The 21636-nt window shown below is 42.5% G+C and overlaps 1 protein-coding gene across 2 annotated transcripts; it reads right to left on the bottom strand.

Moving 5' to 3' along the window:
* Window positions 1–213: 213 nt before the first annotated feature.
* On the bottom strand, window positions 214–14307 carry INIP (INTS3 and NABP interacting protein). 2 transcript variants are annotated; one of them, XM_080940001.1, is made up of 5 exons: window positions 14190–14307; window positions 12765–12843; window positions 5535–5637; window positions 4034–4124; window positions 214–2660 (listed from the first exon to the last, which is right to left on the bottom strand). In XM_080940001.1, the coding sequence occupies exons 2-5, from the start codon at window positions 12787–12789 to the stop codon at window positions 2565–2567; spliced, it is 315 nt and encodes a 104-aa protein (XP_080796127.1). In that variant the 5' UTR covers window positions 12790–12843; window positions 14190–14307; the 3' UTR covers window positions 214–2564. The 2 variants fall into 2 exon arrangements, with proteins under 2 accessions (XP_080796127.1, XP_080796128.1); XM_080940002.1 differs by lacking the exon at window positions 12765–12843 and having other exon boundaries at window positions 14190–14305.
* Between the last annotated feature and the right edge of the window lie 7329 nt (window positions 14308–21636).

Here is a 21636-nt window from a genome sequence, read left to right as displayed (position 1 = left end):
CTAAAGTCCCTATTAACATGCAGTACACTGTTTGCTTTTTCTATTTTTTTTTATTTAATGCTGATACAGTGCATTAAACATTAAGCTGCCTTCTCAGCTCATAAACAGGCCGAGACTTGTACTTTAAGCATGACAATAGTCAGTTGTATGCTGTTCCTGTTTTTGAGGCAGGGTTTCTCTGTGGAGCCCAGGCTGTCTCTGGGATTGGAGGTGCACACCCCCCTGCTGTTCCCAGGTTAGATGGCATAGCATGCATCCCAGCACCAGAGTCCGGTGCGCTCTACCCCTGCATCTTTGTCCCTGAAACGCGTTTTCATCTACCTCTTTGGGAGGGAGCGCTGGCGTCTCACTCTGTAGCCCAGGCTGGCACTGAACTCAGTGATTCCCCTGCCGTCGTTGAGTGCTAGGATTCCAGGCACGAACCACCACACTGGGCTTGACTGGAAATGTCACCTTTGTCTGGGTGTCCCTCCAGTCCCTTGTCAGTTCTACCATGTACAGGCACCCAACTCTAGTCAGACTGCAGTATACCCCACGATGCCTGTCTCTTGCCATGACTGATTACTTCATGACATCAATGCCAGAGTGGGATCTTCAATGATGTCACCTCCCCATATGCAGGTCTGTGACCTTTTTGTCCCTCCAACACAGCACACACCAGAGTAGGAATTAATAGATACCCACAGACATGGGTATGTTACCCAAAGCAGAGGACCACTGGACAGTCCTCCTGGGATGTTACCGCCAGCATGACAGGATCCAGAATCACCTTCGGGATGCGCCCCTGGGCACGCCCTGGGGAATTACTGACAGTATTAACTGAGGTAGAAGCTCCACCCACTGATGAGTGTAGTAGCATTCATTCTTTGTGGAGAGATGTGACCAACTGTTTCAAGCTCCTGCTGCCTCAACTTTCCCTACCACGATGAACTTTCTCTCAAACTGTGAATCTAGATGAGTTGTTCCATCAGGGTGTTTATGACACAGAAAAGGAAAACAAGCACCTAGATTACAGAGTCAGAGTAGGCAGAGGCTTCAACACTGGAAAGAGTATATACATCTTTTATCTTCCTAACATCAGTAGATAGAACTAGAACCATGTTAAGGGTCACATTGGACAGAAACTTAGTGAAATTCACGAAAATGAAGACTACTAGGAGGCCCAGAGAGAAGCTGGACGGGCTTTGGGAGGGGCAGGAGCAAGAGGGTCCTGGGTCAGCGCAGATGCAAGGGAGCAGAGTGATAACTGGGAGACCTCCATCTTACTCTGTGGAGACATCAGTGCAAGTTCCTAAGGCTGCTCACTTACACTGAGGACAGTGCTATGTGGTTGGCTAAATATCGGCCCAACCGACAATGTTTAACTCCCCCAGCGGAGAATGGAGATGCAGTTACACAGGGTGGTGAGGCTCAGTGAAATTACACATCCGTAACTTTCAGAGTCCTAGGTTCCATCCTTGGGAACAGAAAATGAAAGGATCCTTACAAAACAACTTCCTTATAAAATATACTTTTAATCACGACATTTTTGTGTAAGGTATTATAGAACTCTCTAAGCCATATTTCTCACACTTTAATCAAACTCTCCGGGGCAGAGGGGGAGGGTGGTGGGAGGTACGTACATAAAGAAGCACCTCGTTTCTTGTTGTAGTTTGGCCCTGTTGAGTAACTTGTTTAACCTTATTTAAAATGATTTAATAGGCCTTAATTTGCCTAATTTTAAGTTTTCAATTAGATAAAAAATAGAAAACCACTCAGCGACGCCACGTACGTAGCAACGCGAAGCGAGGACACGACATTTACAGCCGCCGTGCTACTTAGGCCGCTTTTCCTAACAGTATTTAGTCACGTCAGTTATTTGCTATCATGGTAGATTTAAGATCTGTTGGTAATTTAGTCTGACTTGAGAGTTTTCTTTTTAAAATTCAGAGCAGGAGAACTAGGTACTAGCTTAGAGCCTATTTCTAGATAGCTTGTTTCTTAACACAAGAAACAACAAAGATGTATGTAAGCCTTTTCTTCACATTTAAAACGCACCCTCATTTCTTTAAAGTCAGGACTATTAATGGCTCTTTTGTTTGTTTTTGGTTGTTTTTTTGAGGCGCAGTCTCATATACCTCAGACTGGTCTCAAAATCACTACCCAGGCAAGGGTGGCCTTGAACTTCCGATCTTCGGTCTCTACTCCTCTAGTGCTGAGAACACAGGTGTGTGCTGCCAGAGCTGTCTGTGTGGCGATGGGGTCAAACCCCAGCTTCCCACAGGATAATTCAGTCCAGCTTGTTGAAGGCGATGCAGGTTTCATGGGAGAGACTAAGCAATTCTGAGTCTGAGGGAAAGTCCGATGGCAATTCGAAGAAGTCAGTCTTGGCCAGCACGGCCAGGTCCTCCGCCATCGCGGCTTCCCAAGTCTCAGCGTCCCAGCTCCTCCTCCCTTCCTATTCTCACTCAGTCCTTCCTTAAAGAAACAAAAGCTAAGTTCTCCAGAGTCCTGAAAGTCAGTTTGGGTGGAGCTGAGTGAGAACGGTGACATTTGATGTTACAAGGTCCCTTTATTGCATTTCTTCATTCGGGGTCAAGGCGAGGCAAAACGGGGAGAATGAGATTCCCAAATGCAGAGTCTTGCGTTATGAAATATCCAGATGAGTGTGCATGAGCGTGCTGAGAAAGAGAAAATACCCACAAAAACCAATTAAGTTATTAAGTCACATGTCTTAACCAAGGCATTAAAATTCCTTACCCTTTCTGAATTCTAGGATCTAGTTCACTTATGAAACAGTCATGCTAACTTTGTTTCCACAGATGGACAGTAACACAGTTAGCTTAACACAGGGCGTGAGGCACTGTCTGGCAGCCTCTATCTGTCTCTGTGCAGCTCTCTCCTACCGGCAGTCAAGAGGGCTTTGTTCTCTGGAGTGAGGAAAAATAGTAGCAAAGGTCACAAGACAAAAAGGCTGGGAGAGAGTGGCTTGGGAAGGGATGAGAGAAACTGTGACACTGACGACTGGACCCCACTAACTCTGAGACAGTGCTGGAAGGGAACTGACTCCCCTTGCCAGTAAAAAAAAAAAAGGTCTTTTTAGTCATTTGAAGTGAGAAGTGATTTTTATAATGTTCTTTCCAATTTTGGGGTTCTGTTTAAAAGCAAAGGCAATTACACTATGCCTTTCAAATTTTTACTTTTTATGTTTTATAATATAGGGTTTGCTACGTAGCCTAAGCTGGCCTGGAACTCAAGAAAGATCCTCCCATGTCCAGCCTTGAAGTGCTGATATTACAGGAGTTACACAGATAACCTATCCAAAAAAGAAAAAATGGTGTCTCATCGAAGACCTCTGAGAACCAAGCCATAGAAGATGAATGTAATGCTATTACTATTACTATTACTATTGCTACAAACTATTACTTTGTTTCCAAGCTGGGGCTTCACTTACAGCATAACAGGAAAAGCTTTTAAATATTTTCCATGCAGACCATTAAAAACCCAAATAGTGGGCTGGACAGATTGCTCAGTGGTTAAGAGCATTTCAATTCCCTGAGTTCAATTCCCAGCAACCACATGGTGACTCACAACCATCTGTAATGAGATCCGATGCCCCCTTCTGGTGTGTCTGAAGACAACTAATGTGTATTCACATATAATAAATAAATACAATCTTAGAAAAAAATAGTAACCCAGGAAGACAGTTAGATAAAGTAATACTGTGACAAATTTGAAAGTATTTATGGTGCTATTAAACTAGACAGTTCAATTTTCAAGATCATTCTGTCCAAATATTTTGTGAACAAGAAATCCGTGGCAAAGCAGAGCAGAGAACCAATCATGACTGCATTAACACTGAAAAAGATATTTTCATTATCACTGTAATGGTCCTTCAATCCCTTTGGGCCTGAGTGAACACTGGTAAACCACCGCAATTACATGTGGAACAGTTTATTGATATTGCTCCACTGAGATATAAAATAAGCACTGTGCTGGCTTCTAGGACCTGCAACTGGCCATGCGACCAGACTGCCGGTTCACTCTTGCTCACCTGCAAAGCTGCCTTCTGTTGGGCTGCAATGTGCTGCTGCTCTGCATGGTCCCGGAAGTCTTTATTAAGAGAGGGTCTGGAGAGGGAGATGCTAAAATGGAAATCTTGGTTACTTGGCTACCGAACACAAATATTCTCATCTTTTATTTTCATGTAAGATTTATTAGACTGGCATATTTCTATAGTAAATTACTTTTAAAATTTGAGGTTCAGCTTACATATAATATTGCACATATTTATGGTATGTTTTGATACCTACATACATTAAAATTCTAAAATCAAACTGAATAACCTATCCATCGTCATATGCCAATATTTTTATTGTGAAATAGATACAAGATCTCCATAATTATTAACTAATCACCATGCTGTATAATAAATCTGAAGAGATAGCGTCTGCTTTGTTTTGTTTTAATCTGTGGTACTAGAAATCATACCCAAGGCCTTGAGTACACTAAGCATACTGAGCCACTGAGCTAATCCCGAGCCTCTATGGGTTTACATCGAATCTTACAGTTTCCATTATGTGTTCTTTTCAAAAGGTTTTTACTTTAATGGATTCGTTTTGTGTTAGACACACATAGAGATTAGTTCTCTGTATCATGTAAGTTCTGGAGATAGAACTCAGGTTGTCAGGCTTACCCACAGTGCCATCTCTCAGGCCCTGTATACTCTTTGTAGGGATAAAAAGAGACGTCTAAGCTGAATATGGTGGTGCACTCCTGCAATACCAGCGCTTCAGGGATGGACATAAAAGAATCTTGAGTTCTAAGATCATCTGGTAAAACTTAATTAAATAAAAACTTTAAAAGACCTTCTAGAATAAAAGCACCCCCTTCCCACTATCTACATTAATTTATAAAAAAAAAAGTCTATATTATCTGCATGGGATTTCAAGTTATAGGTTTCATAATTTACAGCCTGTCTACTTTTAACTCACTCCATCGTCATCATTATTATTTTATTCTGCTGTTTGTTTTTGTTGTTTGAGACAGGGTTTCTCTGTGTAGCCCTGGCTGTTCTGGAACTAAACATCTATAAACCAGGATGGCCTCAAACTCCCAGAAATCCCAGAGATCCGGCCTCCCAGCTGCAGGGATTAAAGACGTGCACCACCACACCAGACTTTTAAAAAAAAGTTAACCAACAGCTCGATGCTCATCAACAGTAAAACCATACATCACTGTTCGTCTGATAATTAAACTTATGATAACCATGTTCCACACAGATGTATCAACTGTGAATTTTTAGAAAATCTGACAGTCGCTTATTCATGAGATTCTAAGGCGACTACTCGCTAGCTCTGTACTAAGCACTGGGAGATACGGGTCTGCAGAACAATCTCTGGGTGTCAGCGACAGGAAACACAGGAATTTGTAAGTAAGGGGAAGCTTAGAGTGTAGACCTAATCTGATCAGTAAGATGACCTCCAAAGAGTTTGTGGCAGCGCTTTTTCCTGTGAGAATGATTAAGAATGGCACTTTCAAAGAACCGTCAATACCTAGCTCCAGGGTGACTTGTTGAAGATTGGTTCTGCATAAGTAATTTTCTTTTCTCTTTGTCCAACTCAGCCAAAATTGCAACTCTGTTTTTATTTTGAAAACCTAAAGAAGAAAAGAGAGGGAGAATTAGAAGCATTTTAGAGCTAGGCCATGTAGAACCCAGAAAGCCAAGTTCCTATTCTCTAACATGGTCACACATTTGCTAGTGAGGTCTTTCTTCCTCCTGGTCATTTCCCAGCAACTTTCAGAGCATTAAAAAAACAAAAACAAACAAACAAAAAAACCAACCAAACAACCAAACAAAAAAACCAAAGCCATTTCCAGACTTGGTGGCACACACCTACAATCCTAGCTCTCGAGACACCTCTCAATTCAAGGCCAGCCTGGGGTACATTGGACCCTATCTCTTAAAACAAACAAAAGACCAACAGATCAGTGGGTAGTGTTTGCTAAACACACAAAACCCTGGATTCAGCCTCCAATACAGTATAAGGCAGATGTTGTGATGGTGCATACCCACACCTGTGAGACACAGGCAGAAAGACAGATGTTCAAGGTCACCATCTTTTATTACAAAACCCATTCAAGGCCAGTCTGGGCTACATGATACTCTAACTTAAAAGGCCCCGTAATGGCAGCATACGCCTAATTTCAATGCTCTCAGAAGACTAAGACAGGTGGATTACTATGAGTTCCAGGCCAACCAGTGCTAGTTAACCCTTTAAAAAAAAAGTGTGTGTGTGTGTGTGTATGTGTGTGTGTCTGTGAGTGCACTGAGATGGCTCATCAGTTAGGAGCAATGGCTGCTTTTCAGAGAACCTGGGTTTAATTCTCAGCACCCACGTGGCAGCTCACAACATCAGATGTCCCAGGGCATCTGATGCCATCTTCTAACCTCTGTAGGCCCCAGACATATTTATGGTGCACAGACATACATGTAAGCAAAATACCCATACCTGTTTAAAAAACAAACATAGTAGATGGGTACGTAAGCAAAATAAAAATGGCTGAAGACTTTCAAGATTTATTTATTTATTTTGTGGTCATGGGACTTGGGTCTTGGATATACCCAAGCAAGCATTCTGCCACTAACTACAATCCCAGCACTAAGAATCTGATCTAAATAATTTTGTTCACCAAGGTATGGGTTATGGCATTTATTTTGGAGAGAACTTGAAGGCCCAATATATTGCACAGCCAAATCTACAGGTGTGAAAATTCTTTCATGAGAAAAATTATGTATAGTGAGATCAAATTCTCAGCTTTCATTCAGAAACAACTAAAGAATTGCAGGTGGCCAGGCCAGAAAGCAATCCTAAGAAGTACAGCACAACTTACGGGCTATAGGCACCCCCTTTTATCAGGTATTTAGTATTGGACTACTCTAAGCTTCAAACTTAGATAACCTCTCAGCACACCTGGCAAAGTGTCCTGAAACAGGCAGCAGGCAACTCAAGCTTTAAGAATCCACGCTAAAGCTGGGCAGTGGCCTTTGATCCCAGCACACAGAAGGCAGAAGCAAGTGGACCCAAGTTCAAGGCCAGCCTGCTCCACAGAGTGAGTTTAAGGACATCCAGAGCTACACAGAGAAACCCTGTCTCAAACAAACAAACAAATCCAAATTAGATGCCAACATGTCAACAGTAAAGGACTCCACACTTAATTCTCAATCTCGAGCCTCGCTCTGCAAACCCACCTCCTAAACTGCTAACAAGGAATGTGCACCACAGCAGCAACAGACCAGAGCCAAAAGGAATCGTCTCCCCCTAGCGGGCCATTCTCAAGCTCTGTAATTCTGAGCAGACGTGTTTGTGTGTCCTTAGGTGTCTGCATATGTGTCCCTAGCTAGAAAACAAACAAAACAAAACCCACAGAGGATGTCAAGGAGACAATAAGAGCTCTAGAAACTGGACTATGGGATCAGAGTATTTTCAAGCAGAGTAGACCTAAGCACAACCCAATACCATCTGGGGGATTTGTGAGAATTTTACACTAACTTAGAGAATTAGTAGGAAGGAAATGTCCCAGAGAGGGAGGCACTGGTTAGGATGGCACAGGATGTGACATTCATAGATACTATCCTAATTAGACATAGCTGTAACTTGAGGTTCTGAATTTAACCAGGCACCAGCAACCTGGCTACGGACAGAAGTTTGGGAAAATATATTTATGCTGTATCCACTTTAGCAATTTCTCCTCTCCCAGCTTCTGTCTCTGTTCCTGTCATACTACTGAATTCTAGGAACAGCAGACTCTTTGAATAGCTGACCATGACAGTACATTCTGACATTTCTAAAAAGATGATTTTATGAGCCTTCCAGAGAATTCTTCATCCTAACTCTAAACCCCTTTCCTGCTGACATAATAGGGCATCAACATCAACTGTCACGTCACTGAAACACCCCTTTCTCTTTCCCGGATAGTGGAAAGTGTATCAGGCAGGCCGAGAATGGGATGTCCAGGTAAGGGGAGCTCGCCCCAAGTATAGAGGGGGCAGAGCAGGCTAGGTCTGTGTGCAGCTAGAATTACTGTTCTCTCCTGTCTGTCACTGTTCGGCTGTACAGAAGGCAAAGCAAGCTAACGATGCCACTGAGCGTGTGGAGCACTGTCCACACGAAGACACCGCAGAGCTGGTGTGATGACCCAACCCATACTCTGAGGACATCTAACTTCCAAGGTAGAAGCGGCAGGACCGGGAACTCAAGGCTCTTTTCAGCTGCATAGTAAGGTTTTGAGGCCAGCCTGGGCTACATCAGACCATGTCACAAACAAATAAATAAATAAATGCACAAAGTTGACTTTCAAAGACAAAAGAGCCAGTTCGGCTAACCTGACTGTTGATTTAAATATTAAAAAAAGAACAGTCAACCAGGTGTGATGCCTCACACCAATAACCCCAGCCCAAGAGGCAAACTGGACTACTAGTAATGAATGAATTCTAAGCCAGCAGAAGCTAAAAATAAACAGACTGGAAGAGGGATAAAGACAGGGAGAGATAAGAGGAGAGACCAGAACAGCTTGAGTAACTGTTATGTTACTCAACTATTAGGCAACCATTAGGCTTTTGAAATTACCACGTACTTTTACTTGTGGAGGGTCTACATTATATGACAACAAACATTTAAAAAAATCTCATATCCAGCACTGGATGTTTTCTTCTTAGAAAAAGTTTGAAAGGATTTTTGCTTTACAGTTATACATAATACTCCAGGATGCTTTCAAATAAAAGAAATATTAAGTTTATACACTGTTCAAATGGAATGAAAATTTAAAGACTGTAATAGTTGGTACCTTGAGCTGGGTACGGTGATAATACCAAAACCCCAGTAGGGCCAGGTTGTCACAACCTGGAAGGCCAGCCTGGTTTATACCTTCAGTTTAAAGCCACCCAGCAAGGCATCTCAAAACAAACAAGAAAAATAGTTTGTTATATAATAATTTTTTTTCTTTTTTGTAGTAGCTGAAGATTATCTTGCATTTTTGATCTTCCTGCTTCCACCTCCCAAGTGCTGAAAATACAATTAAAAGCCACCAAGTGTGAAAACCAAAGTTATGTTTTAGTTTTTAATTCACTGACCCATAACTATGCCTCTGCCCAGGACAGATCATCCCTGTGATGCTGGAGGCTGTTGTACACAGAACAAGCCATGGGTCTTCATTTCCCTAAGCAAGTCTGGTTAACACAACTGCAAATATGCTTGATCATACCTCGGTGGGTGGAACACAGGCAGGAAGTACGTCAGGACATATGCTTGCATCTTACTGGACAAAGGCAGAAAGTATGTAGTCTTTTTGGTTTGCCAGAGTCCATCATTCTAGCCAGTATTTAATTAAAGCTTGCTTCAAATTTGGCTCAGTTTTGTGGTAGTGATCTTATTCTTGCTTGATGGGATTAAGACATGCCTGGTTTCCTCAGGTGCTATGCATGGAATTCAGCCCCATGTATATGGGAGGCAAATGTTCTACCAACTGACCTAGATCCACATTTCTCATAATTTATTTCAAATTTCAATTTTATTCTTACATTTAAAGTTAGAGGACAACATACAAAAGTCCTAGAACCCCAAGATTAGATCTGAATACCAGCTCCTCTTTGTGTTTTTGTTTTGAGGCAGAGCTCCAGGTAAGCTCAAGATGGACTCAGATGACCCCAAACTCCTGATTCTCCTGCCTCTACTTCAACATACTGGGATTACAACCAAGTTCATTTTACCTTCCCTAATCAGCTCCTTCCCTAAGAAGGGTAAAGTCCTGATATCTCCCCAGAAGCACTCCCTCTCAAAGGGCAAGGTGATCCCTGTAAGGCAGTCAGGCAGATCTCTGTGAATTTAAGGCCACCCAGGTCTACACAATGCATGAGACCCTATCTCAAGTCAAAATTGGGGTGGGGCAGAAACTTTCTTCCTACCTACACCAGAGCATCAATCACTCAGTCCAACCAATTTTGCCTCTTAATGTCTGGAATTACAGACAAATATAAGCAACCACATAGGTTCTAGGAATTGAGACCAGGACTTCTGAAAGAGCAGCCACTACTCTTAGCCTCTGAGCCATCTCTCCAGTCACTAAGTTTTAAAACATTTAAAAAAATTATTAATATCTGAGAAAACAAAAATATAAGCAATTTAACTTGGCACTGTTTCAGAGGTTTTGGTGCATAGCTGGCTGACTCCATTATCTGGGGCTTGAGGCGAGACACAATTCATGATGGCAGGAGTATATGGTAGAGGCTGTTTACCTCCCCTGACCCCAGACCCAATTCCTCCAAATGTATCCTTTCACAGAGGTACCACCTTCTAACAGTCATTAAAATTCTGAATCCATCAACAGATCGAACCACGGAGTAACTGGATCCCTTATGATTTAACTGCTTCTTAACTGTTCTCACAAATCTACCCACTGTGTTCAACTACCTTCTAGGCTCTCCCAATGCAATGAGTTACGTATTATTAACACTTTATGGTAATAATAATAATATACATTAAGACTTAATCCAATAATTAAGTAAACAGAATGGCTATTTGGCCCCTGCGCCAGAAACTTTAGTGCATTACAAGGCACATACTAACACTTTTCTTTAATCATGTTTCTTTCCATTACTATTTAAAAGCAACTGAGGCACCTGACAGTCAACCTCCATCTAATTTCTATACACATAAACAATAGAGAAGTACAGACGGAATACTAAAGATGGAAACATACAATAAACATTTAAATTTTTATTGAGGAGCTGCACAGATGGCTCAGCAATCGAGAAGAGTGGTTGCTATTTCAGAAGATCCAGGTTTGATTCCCAGCACCCACAAGGTGGCTGACAACTGTAACTTCAGTCCCAGGGGAGTTGAGATCTGCTAGCTTCCAAGGACACTGCATGCACAGACATACATGCAGGCAAAACACTCAAACATGTAAAGTAAGAGTTCCAGGCTAGCCATGGCGGTGGTCCCAGCACTCAGGATGCACAGACAGGCCACCCTCATCTACAGAGTAAATTCCAGGACAGCCAGCGCTACAGGGAGAAACCCTGTCTTGAAAAACAAAATCAAAACGGAGAAACCAAAAAACCAAAACAAAACAAACAAAACCCCTGGGCTAGCCAGGATTACACAGTAAGACCCTACCTCAAAATAAACAAATGAGCATCAATAAATATTAAAAAATTTTAACCCCTCACTGAGAACCTGCAAGCCTACAGAACATGATACAGACGCCCTCTGCTGGGGTGCAACAGCAGCAGCTCTGTGATACCAACGGAATTCCTAAGAGTAATCAAAGTCAAATGACTCATCCAACTAACTATAACTACTCTTTAGATTTTGGACGCTTCACAGTAGATCTGACTGCGAGCCAACCGAAAGCAACACTAACCACAGCTGTTCCTACTGCAATTGCAAAATGAAAACTTACCAGCAAATTCTGGTATTAGAACAAGATAACTTGTTTTATATTGTGACTACATTGAGTGTCTTTCTTTAGCATCCCCCCCCCCCCCTTTACTAAAAGGACTAACCTTAGTTTTCATTTTGACTCAGTTTAACTGAGGATCAAATACAAATTATTCTAATCTGAATGTTTCTAACTTATTTTTAAAAGCTAAAAGACCATAAATACAACATTTACCTGAAATGATGAATCAAACATACTTAAAAAGTCAAACAGTTCAGGCCTGATATGGAAAGAGACCTGTTTTCAAGAATTAGCATGAAAATACTTACAAAATGATAGCTATATTTTATGAGCCAAGGTTGGTGGTAAATGCTTTTATTCCAGCACCAGGGAGGCAGGCAGAGCTATGCTGGAGGCTAGCCTGGTCTACAGAGTATGTTCCAGGCAGCCAAGACTACATACCTTGTCTCAATAAATAAATAGATAGATAATAATCATCTGGAACATACTTGTAATCCTAGCAATTAAGAGGCTGAAGTAGGAATACCACAAGTTCAAGACACAGCCCTCAAAAAGCTTAAAAACATTGAATCAATTTTTATTTCAGCAAAACTTTTTTTTTTAATTTCTTAACAGAACCTTGTACCTAACTTGATTGGATTAAAGAAAGTAACAGGTGAGATGGCTGAAGTGTTTACAGCAATGATGACAGAACAGGGTTATTATCTGACAACAGTTTTAAAAGCAAGAAAACAGATGCCAGACGAGACAGCTTATGATGCGGGCTGGGGAGGTGGTTCAGTGGTTAAGCACTTGTTCCCAAAATCATGAGGACCAGGGTTATATCACTAGAATCCACATAGATGTTGTGTAATTTCAGCCTTGGAAGGCAGAGAGGGGAACTCTAGAGAAAGCTGGCTAGCAAGAGTAGCCAATGGGCAAGCTCTGGATTTGACTGAGACCCTGCCTCAATGAGTTAGGTGCAAAGTGCTGGCAGATGATTCTCGATGTTAACCCCCAGTCTCCACATGTGCGCATGCCCACCCCTACACACATGCAAACATGCATATATGCAGATGCACCCTATACAAAAGTAAATGGAAGAAAAAAAGTTTACGATGTTTATCACTGATCTTAACAGGTTAAAATAAAGAATTAGTAATATTAAAAAAAAAACATGTTGCTGATACAGTGTTAAACTAATTTTAAATTGGGGGAATTCCACTTTGCTATTCATAATTCTGGGCACAGTAACTGCTCTATACTAAATTTTCTCTACTTCAAATACATTCATTGTATGGGGAAACGTTCCTAGTGATAACGGAAATCCCAGCATGCATTACCTTGTCCTGAAGGATTTGCTGCCATCTTCCTATTCTGTTTCAACTATATTCAGTGGCCACTGATCGACTTTACAATCATCTGTAAAAAAATTTATGTGCACACATGAAATGCACTGGCCTTAAATTACAGTCTCAAAACTGTGAAGAACAGCTAGGCTGAGTTCGGTTTCTTAGTCTCTTCAGAAAATAGACAAAAGGAAACACAGACTTAAATCAGAAATTTAGTTCTGCAAATTCCTCATGCATCTCATTAAATGAACATTTTTTTTAGTCTTGAAGTTGTTAATACCAACATTACTTCTAATTTACATCAAGATGTATTTACCAAATATGTCAACCTTTTGAAAGTATACACATAATCAGTGCTATGAAGAAAAATAAAATTCTATAAAAATTACTCTTCAGTTCACTTAAGAAGAAATTCTAGCATTTGCTGCGCTGGGCAAAGAAGAAAGAGAGAAAGAGAAAGAGAAAGAACCAACCTAACAAATATCTACTCTGTACCATATATTGTGTAAGATGTTTCCCAAAAATGTTTTTAATGAGCATTTTTATATATGTGGAGGCCAACTGTCACAAGACTGGTTAGCAAAGTTGGACTCCTGGTTTCTTTGTGTGTGTGGTGTATGCCCAGTGGTGAGCATGTGTGAAGGGTCTCTCACTGAGCCTGAAGCTAGGCTGGCAGCCAGCCATCCTCACCAATCCTCCGTCTCTGTCTTCCCTCAGGGCTGGGGTGCAGGCGCTATAAGCACACCTCGGGCTTCGGACCTGCATGCCGGAGATTCCATCACAGACCCTAACGCTTGGGCAGCAAGTGCTCTTACCAACTGGGCCACCTCTCCAACCCCAAGCCTGCTTATCTCTAAGTTTAGAAATTAAGTTCTGTATTAGGTCAGGCTGAAATCACAAGACAAACTCCTCGACCATGGAGTTTCGTTCACGTAATCAACACGGCGTGGAGGAGGAAAGCCAATTTAACAAAAGCGCTCTTTAAAAACGTGACCGCACATAGCGGTAGTTCCAGCACTCGGGAAGAGGAGGCAGAAGAACAGCGAGTACCAGGCCAACAAGGGCTACACAGCCAGACCCTGACTCAAAGCAAAACAAAACAGGGCGCGAATGGGGTTGCGGAAGTAGAGAACTATTGTTGAGCGAGGACACGAGCTCTAGGCAGATGCCGGATGTAAAGGACTCGCCTCTCCTGCGGCTGGAGCACAGCGTGATCGAAGCCGAGCTAATACTGCAGACGATCAAGGCCACCCTGAGAAAGGGTCGGGGTGTCCCAGGAGTCCCAGCCCGCGGGCGAGGTGGGCGAACCCCAACGGGAAGTGAGAAACCCTCTCACGCTAGTCCGCGCGAGGCCGCTGCCCCGTGGCTGGCGTTCGGGCCACACTTTTCCTGGCGTCATCAGTCCTTTGTACCCACCCGGAATGCGAGGAGCCTCGAGAAACCTCGCTGTCCGGTCGCCGCTGTGCAGGGGGGCGCGCCCACGCAGAACCCGGCGAGAGTGCAGCAATGCGCCGCGCTACAACATTCCCGCCGGCACTCACTTCCGCCTCCTGACTGACGGGTCCCCTAGAAGCGGAAGTCCCGCCTATCGGCTGGCCGCAACGGACGCTACCCAAGGTGATTCGTAGTTTAATCGCTTCTTCGGCGGGAAAGGGTTTCCCTTCAGAAGAATGACAGTCGAAGAGGCTCACGGGAGATGCAGGCCATCCAGTTGGGGGCGGGGCTAAACGCTGATTGGCAGGAATGGAGTCGGGTCCCTAGCACCTAGATTGATTTTTTTTTTTTTTTTTTTTTTTTTTTTTGTCCTTCAGGATTGCTGAAGACTGGCTGTCATCTGTCAGGATTTAGCCCTGGTATTAATCCACTTCAGTAGAGCTTCAGAGGGAGGTTGAACACACTTTCAGGTTTTAACACAACCATCCCAGGGATATTTTTGTTGTTTACCGTCTGGATAGAGCACTGAATAGGTACAAGTTTTCACTACTGCGCATAATCTGCACCTTAAATATGAAAGTGTCTGCTGGGAGGCGTAGGGCATGCCTTTGATGCCAGCACACTTGGAGGCAGAGACGGGTCTCTCCAAGTTTGAGGCCATCCTGGTTTGCTTAGCTCCAAGACAGTCAGGATTCTACACAGAGAGACCCTGTCTCAAAGGCAAGCAAACAAAAAAGTGAATGTCACACCAAGACCCTCCTGGAAATACACGATCCCGGAGATCCTCACGCGAAATCGGGATGTTTACCCTAAGAAGGAACGGTGGTTGCCAGGCAGTGGTGGCTCTAGGGAAGTGGAGGCAGGCTCATCTCTATGAATTCAAGGCCAACCCTCTCTACAAAGTGAGTTCCAGGACTGCCACGCCTACCTAGAGAAACCCTATTTGGAAAACAAAAAAACAAAAAGAAGTAAACACGTTTTGATGTGTATTGCTTGTTCTGTGGTTATTAACCACATTCTACAACTTGCACCTGTGCTCTTAATAATTAATATCTGGGATGCTGGAGATGTAGCTAACTTGGTAGAGTAGGCGTCTAGGACACAGGAGGCACCTTGTAAAAGTTTAGGTAGGGCAGTGTATACTTCTTAATCCAGCCTTGGGAATTTAGTGATACGAGGATCTTTTGTCCAAGGTACACAGCTTGAACAAGGTACATAGTGCCATAGCAAGTTTGAGGCCAGTATTGACTACATAAACCTAATTTTTAAAATAATGATAATTAATGTTTGTTAATGTTTACGATGCATAATTTTGTTGTACAGAGTCCATGACTGAAACACTAAGTTCAACACCAAGAATTTACTTAGGTCACAGCAAAAAAAAAAAAAAAAATTGAAATTGTTGAGTGTTTTCCATATCTTAGGCGCCTGCTCTACATCAGCTTACGTCTGCTTGTGAGATGTCACTACGTTGCATCCAGCAATGAGCTGAGCTCAAACCCCCAACCTCTGCCAGATTCTTGAGTTCCAAATACTGTCTTTCCTCCAAAACAGCACAGCAGTTTTCAACCTGTGGACGGGAATCACGTATAAGACTGCCTTCTTATCAGATGTTTACATTATGATTTGTAACAGTAGCAAAATCACAGTTATGAAGCAGCAGAGGAAATGTTATGGTAGGGGGTCACCACAATAATAAAGGGTCAAAGCCTTAGGGGTTCCTCTGGAACCAGCTCTTTGTGATTTTTTTTCCCCCTTGAGACACGGTTTTGGTACTTAGAGGATGGCCTCAACTCACTTTGTAGCCCAGGCTGCAGACTGGAAAAGTCCTGTCTCACCTTCTCAAGAGCTGACACTTACAGGCCTGTGCCCTCACACCCAGTTCTATTCCCTGCTTTGATTAAAATAGAAAGCGTGCTGGTAATAAGAACGTTTGAGTCTCTTCTGTGCTCTGCTGGGAAAATACAGCCTTATTCAAGCTTAAACGTCCTAAGGAATTCTTTCAGTTAGAAGGTCGTTGTGAGGCTGGGAGTGACTTAAAGGATAAATGAGATCTATATTCTTAGGGGAATTTTTTTTTTCCTGTTGCCCGAGTAGTCAGTACAGGAGCCAGGGCGCAGGAAGCTCTTTAATTCTCAAACAGGAAAAAAAAAAAAAGGTTTTTCTAGCTGAAAAATGTTTTCTACCCTGATCATAACCTGGTGGATACATACATCATCTTACTATTAACACCGCACTACATATATATATGTATATATATATATGCATATATATAATTAAAACAACCACACTTTAAAATAACGGACACTCTGAAAGAACATTGCGTAAGGAGTAGAAGAAATTCTTCCAAAACCTCTCATAGTTTCCTGGACACTTTAGTACGTCAGGTCTGGGAGAATGCGATCAGCAGAAAGATAAGTTTTATTCGTGACCAATGGTTTGTTCTTTTATTTTGTGAATAGTAATCCTTGAGACCATTTTGGCTTGGAACTTCTATAGGCCAGCCAGGGCTGCATAGGGAGACCCCATCTCAGAAACAAGGGGAGGGAGGTGTTGTGAAAATTTTGTATAACCAAAAGGAACCTGAACCAGAAAACCACCTAGAAAACTATTAGTGCATTCTCTTTCCTTTCTTTTTTTCTCTTACTGTGTAGCCCGGGCTATTCTTGTGAGCTCAAGAACTACTACTGTCTCAGCTTCCAGAGTAGCTGGGCCTAGGATGTATGAACCATTGATTGCGTTTATTTATTGGTTTTAATTTTTTGTATATGAGTGTTTTGCCTGCAAGTGTGCATGTGCAGGTCTGGTACCTGTAGAGGCCTGGTGCTTATGGACTCCAGAAAAAGAGTTGGCTTTTATGGGTCTGCTTACAGGTGGATACCCAGAAACAGAGCCTGGGTCCTCGGGAAGAGCTAGAGTCTTGTTGTTGTTTGGTCGTTTGTCTGGTTCGCTTTGAGACATTGTTAGGCTTGGAAGAGGACCGTTTAGATAAGGGAAATGGCCTGCCTGATTCTTCCAGAATGAAATTATCTTTGAGATATTCTCTACAAAGCTAGCAAGTTTGATGAGGCGAGGCAGGGGGAGACGTTCATCAACGCATCCGGTAGATGGCAGCAAAGAGCAGAGTGTGGGACATAGAAGCACTGAAGAACAGGCACTTTCACCAGAGGAGAGATGGATAGTTTGGAACTGGCTGTCGGTCGCCTAAGGATCACACCGGCAAGTGGCTACTTGTGTCCAAACTTTTTACCCTCTCCCTCCATCCCTATGCCTTCGCTGTGTGATAATACGTGGTTGGACTTGAACGTGTCCTACTTTGCATGAAGACGAGGAAGCAGACACACTCTATGCTGTATGCTACTAGCTGCCACGTATGCTCCATTCTTTAGTGTGTGATCATTTGTATTTAGCGGAAGCCTGTCTCATCACTGGCTGTGCTGGGTCTGGTGTTTTGTTCGGTTGTTCAGAGGGCTCACTGAATTTGCACTAGGTTTCCTTGGAGCAGCTGTGTGATTGCCAATGTTTAATTTCCTCGCTCCTCTTGATAATTTGAGGGCCTCTAGAGAACCAAGTTTCCAGCATTCTAGTATTATCCAAGTGCCTAGAAGAATGCCAGGCAGGTCCAGTGGTGACTAATGTTTAATTTAAGCCCAGTTAACGTTGGCACGTGGAGCTGTCATTCGGCAGTAGGGTGCTTGCTCAATGCTTGAGGCCCCGAGGTCAGTGCTCCAGGAGGAAAATGTTGAAAGTCACTCATTCATGCAATAAATATCTAATGACTCAGACCCTGCGTGAGGCACTGGAAAAACACACGTAAAATGATGTGTTCTTGTCTCCGTAAGATACTTTTGCTAGGCGTGGTCGTGGCACACACAAAGGCAGGAGAATCTCTTTGAGTGTGAGGCCAGCCTGGAACACTTGTTGGCTCTCTCCTAAAGCAAACATGAGGGGCCAACTACTTGCCAATAGAAGATGCCAGAACAAAGCCCACCTTGTGATGTCTATAGCTTAAACTTCCTAATGCCTACAACTGTGAAACACAAGTTTCTGCTGCTTAAACAATGACATTTTATTATGGCTGCCCCTAGTAAGTGCTTTAATATAATATGTAACACAAATGTCATATGAAACTTCAGTGCAACTACGTATCTTCATTCTTTTCTTCCTTCCTTCCTTTTCCTTCCTTCCTTCCTTCTCCTTCCTTCTTTCCTTCCTTCCTTCTCCTTCCTTCCCTCCTTCCTTCCCTCCTTCCTTCTTTCCTTTCTTCCTTCTCTCCCTTCCTTCCTTCTCCTTCCTTCCTTCCTTCTCTTTCCTTCCCTCCCTCCCTCCTTCCTTCCTTTCTTCCTTCTCCTTTCCTCCCTCCTTCCTTCCTTCCTTCTCCCCCTTCCTTCTTTCTTTCCTTCCTTCCTTCCTCCTTCCTTCCTTCCTTCCTTCCTAACGAACGCTTGCCTTGAATCCCCTATGTAGCTAGGAGGACCTTGAATTTATGCTCTTCCTGATTTTATCTCTCAGGTCCTGGGATCCCAGGTAGGACCCCTGTACTAGATTTATGTCATACTGGGGATCAATCCCAGCGTCTCATGCTCGGAGGCAAACACTCTACCAATTGAGCTACATTCCAACCTATCATTTCTGGTTTTTAAAAATAGATGTATTTCATGTGTATGTGTGTTCTGCCTGCATGTCTTCCTGTGTGTCACTAGTACACAGTGCCTGCAGAGGCCAGAGAACATCCTGTCCCCTGGAACTGGAATTATAGACAATTGTTAGCTGACATGCAGGTGCTGGAACCCCAACCAAGGTCCTCTGGAGGGACAGTACTCTTAGCCTTTGAGTCACCTCTCCAGCCCTACATACAGCCTGTCACTTCTGAAACTACATATGGCTTAAAGCTATTTAATTCGAAGTTTCAATTGTTTCCACGCTGGAACAAATATTTTCTCCAAACTAAAATGACTTCAAAACTACTTAAGATGTATAATTGCACAAGAGCTGTCCAATGTCCATTATCAATGGGCAATGGCTTTTGTAAAAACAAACAATGTATCATTTTATCATTACAATACAAATAGTTATTTTGATGATAAAAGGGCAAACTTTTTAATAATGTACATATATAATAAATATATAATATACATGTAATAGAGATATAATATACAAATATAAATATATATAGCATACATATATAAATATATGATGTGTGATATATGATATACATATATGTAATATACATATAATATACATATAAATTATATAATAAATATATAATTTAAAAATAATGTATAAATGAGGCATGTGTATGTTTATTTTGTGATAAATTAAATATCAAGATTATCCAGATATGGCTAGTAACAGCTGTCTTTGATATCACATCAACTTTCAGTCCTTTCCAAGACTCAGCTTTATATTAGTTTGGTTTATCACCTTTAAATATTTACACAGGTGCTGGAGTCATGACTGAGAGGCAGAGAACTTACCTAGCAGGAACAAGGTCCTGCACTTAATCCCCAGTACTGCCAAAAATAAAATAAAGTAAATATCTAGAAATACAGAATCCAAGCCTGCATCTGTACTCTTGCCCTCGGCCCTCAAATATGAATATAAACTTTAAAAACAAAAAAAAAAAAAAAAAAACAAAAAACAAAACAAAACAAAAAAAAACCCCACACACTCCACCTTCTGTCTTTGGTTAATTCCTTATAACATACAGAAGTCTAAGCTGATATATTTGATCATCCTCTCTCTCTGTCTCTCTCTCTGTGTGTCTCTCTCTGTGTCTCTCTCTGTGTCTCTCTCTCTCTGTGTCTCTCTGTCTTGGTCTCTCTCTCCCTCCCTCTTTCCCTCCTTCCCTCTTTCTCTCCCTTCCTCTCTCCATTCATCCTTTCCATCTTTACTCCTTTTCTTTTGACAGTACTTGGCATTGACCCTTTATAGATGTAAGGCAAATCTTCTACTACAGAACTATATAGTTCCAGCCAACTAAATAACCTACCTCCTTTTTTGATCAAGCAATATTATTTTTTTAAATCCTTGCAAATAAATTTTAAAAAATTGCACACCAAAATTAACCAGACCTAAAAACTGTACAGCTTAATAGAGTTATATACAGTTAGAATCAGCTCTAGATATGAAAGCTTCAGGTTAAATTTCCCACTTTCAGTATTGTCGAGCGCCTAACATCTCGCCAGCAAGAACGACGCATGGCAACAGGATTCTTCTGTGAACAACCTTTATTGTACAGTACTCTTGAGCAGGGGACCACAGGGAAGAAAAGTGCACTGCTTAAATATGCCCAGGAGACTCGTGTCGCTACCTGATTGGTGCGCCCTCCAGTATCTCATTAGCATGCGCCGAGAGCGGGCTGTGATGTTTGTGGTACATGCGTGGTACATGCGCACTACGTCCCTCGGGCTGGACAACAGCTGTTTGCTAATCATCGGCAGGAAGCTGGCGCCATCTTTGGGTGCAGCACAAACAGCTTCCAACATCTCCCCCTTTTTTCTTAAATAAAACATGGCCAATCAACCATCAGGCTCTTGTTGGACCTTTAGGGTTCAAGACCATGATCAGCAATAATTTTGGGTAAGGCACCTTCCTGCGTGCAATGGGAATGAGCCCTGCTGGGTGCAAAGGCTGCCTATGTGTAGGATACCCCATTCCTGGTGCAATGCCTCGAAGGCTCAGGGTGCAGGGGCTATCCATACACAGACCCAACACTTTTCCTTAAGCATACTAAGCCAAACAGAGGGAGAGGTGCCCATTTCGAGTGCAGCAAGAGCTTGTGCTATGACCACTTTGTCACGTTGTTGTTGAGTACGGAGTTTGCACACCATCCAGAGCAGAAACACAGTCTGTCCGCACAAAAGCATGCCAAAAACTACCTGATAAGGCAAAAGTTCTATTTTCCCCTAACTCTGCTATCTCAGTGTCTAAGGGCAAGTACAGTACATCAAAGGTTTTATTGGTGCCAAACAAACGAGGAAATAGTCTTGCATTATGGCGAATGGGCATCGGTTTTGGAAACACCGACAGAATCCCCCATCGCAGTTCCGCTTGAATTGTCATGCAGGACAGGCTCATCAGAAGCAGGTAGAACAGCATCTTGTTCTGGTAGCACTCGACGTGTTAGACATTCTGGGATCCAAATCGGGCTTTCTTCTCCCTGTGGAAACACACAAATAGCTCCCCTGGATCGTATTAAAATAGGATACGGGCCTTTCCAATCATCAGTGAGGACATCTTTCCATTTTACTAACTCTTTAGGTGGAACGGGCCATTGTCCATGGCGCTCGGCAGCTGAATGGCCATGAGCATTCAAATTTTAAAAATTTAAGGTAAGAAATTTTATAGTAGAAATGGCCATTTTGGGTGTAGAAGGCACCTCTTCAATTCCCCCTTTTTGTTTGTTTAAATAAACCTTTAGGGGAGC

This window comes from Micromys minutus (assembly GCF_963924665.1).
Source record: "Micromys minutus genome assembly, chromosome: 28".
NCBI lineage: Eukaryota > Metazoa > Chordata > Mammalia > Rodentia > Muridae > Micromys > Micromys minutus.
This window is presented reverse-complemented; position numbering and strand designations above follow the sequence as displayed.

Coding starts and splice junctions, on each gene's coding strand:
- INIP (XM_080940001.1), bottom strand. CDS start 12,789: ATGGCAGCAAATCCTTCAGGACAAG. Junction 4,125..5,534: donor ACAAGTCACCCTGGAGCTAG/GTATTGACGGTT, acceptor TTTCCATTTTAG/CATCTCCCTCTCCAGACCCT. Junction 2,661..4,033: donor AACAGAAGGCAGCTTTGCAG/GTGAGCAAGAGT, acceptor TCTCTTTCTCAG/CACGCTCATGCACACTCATC.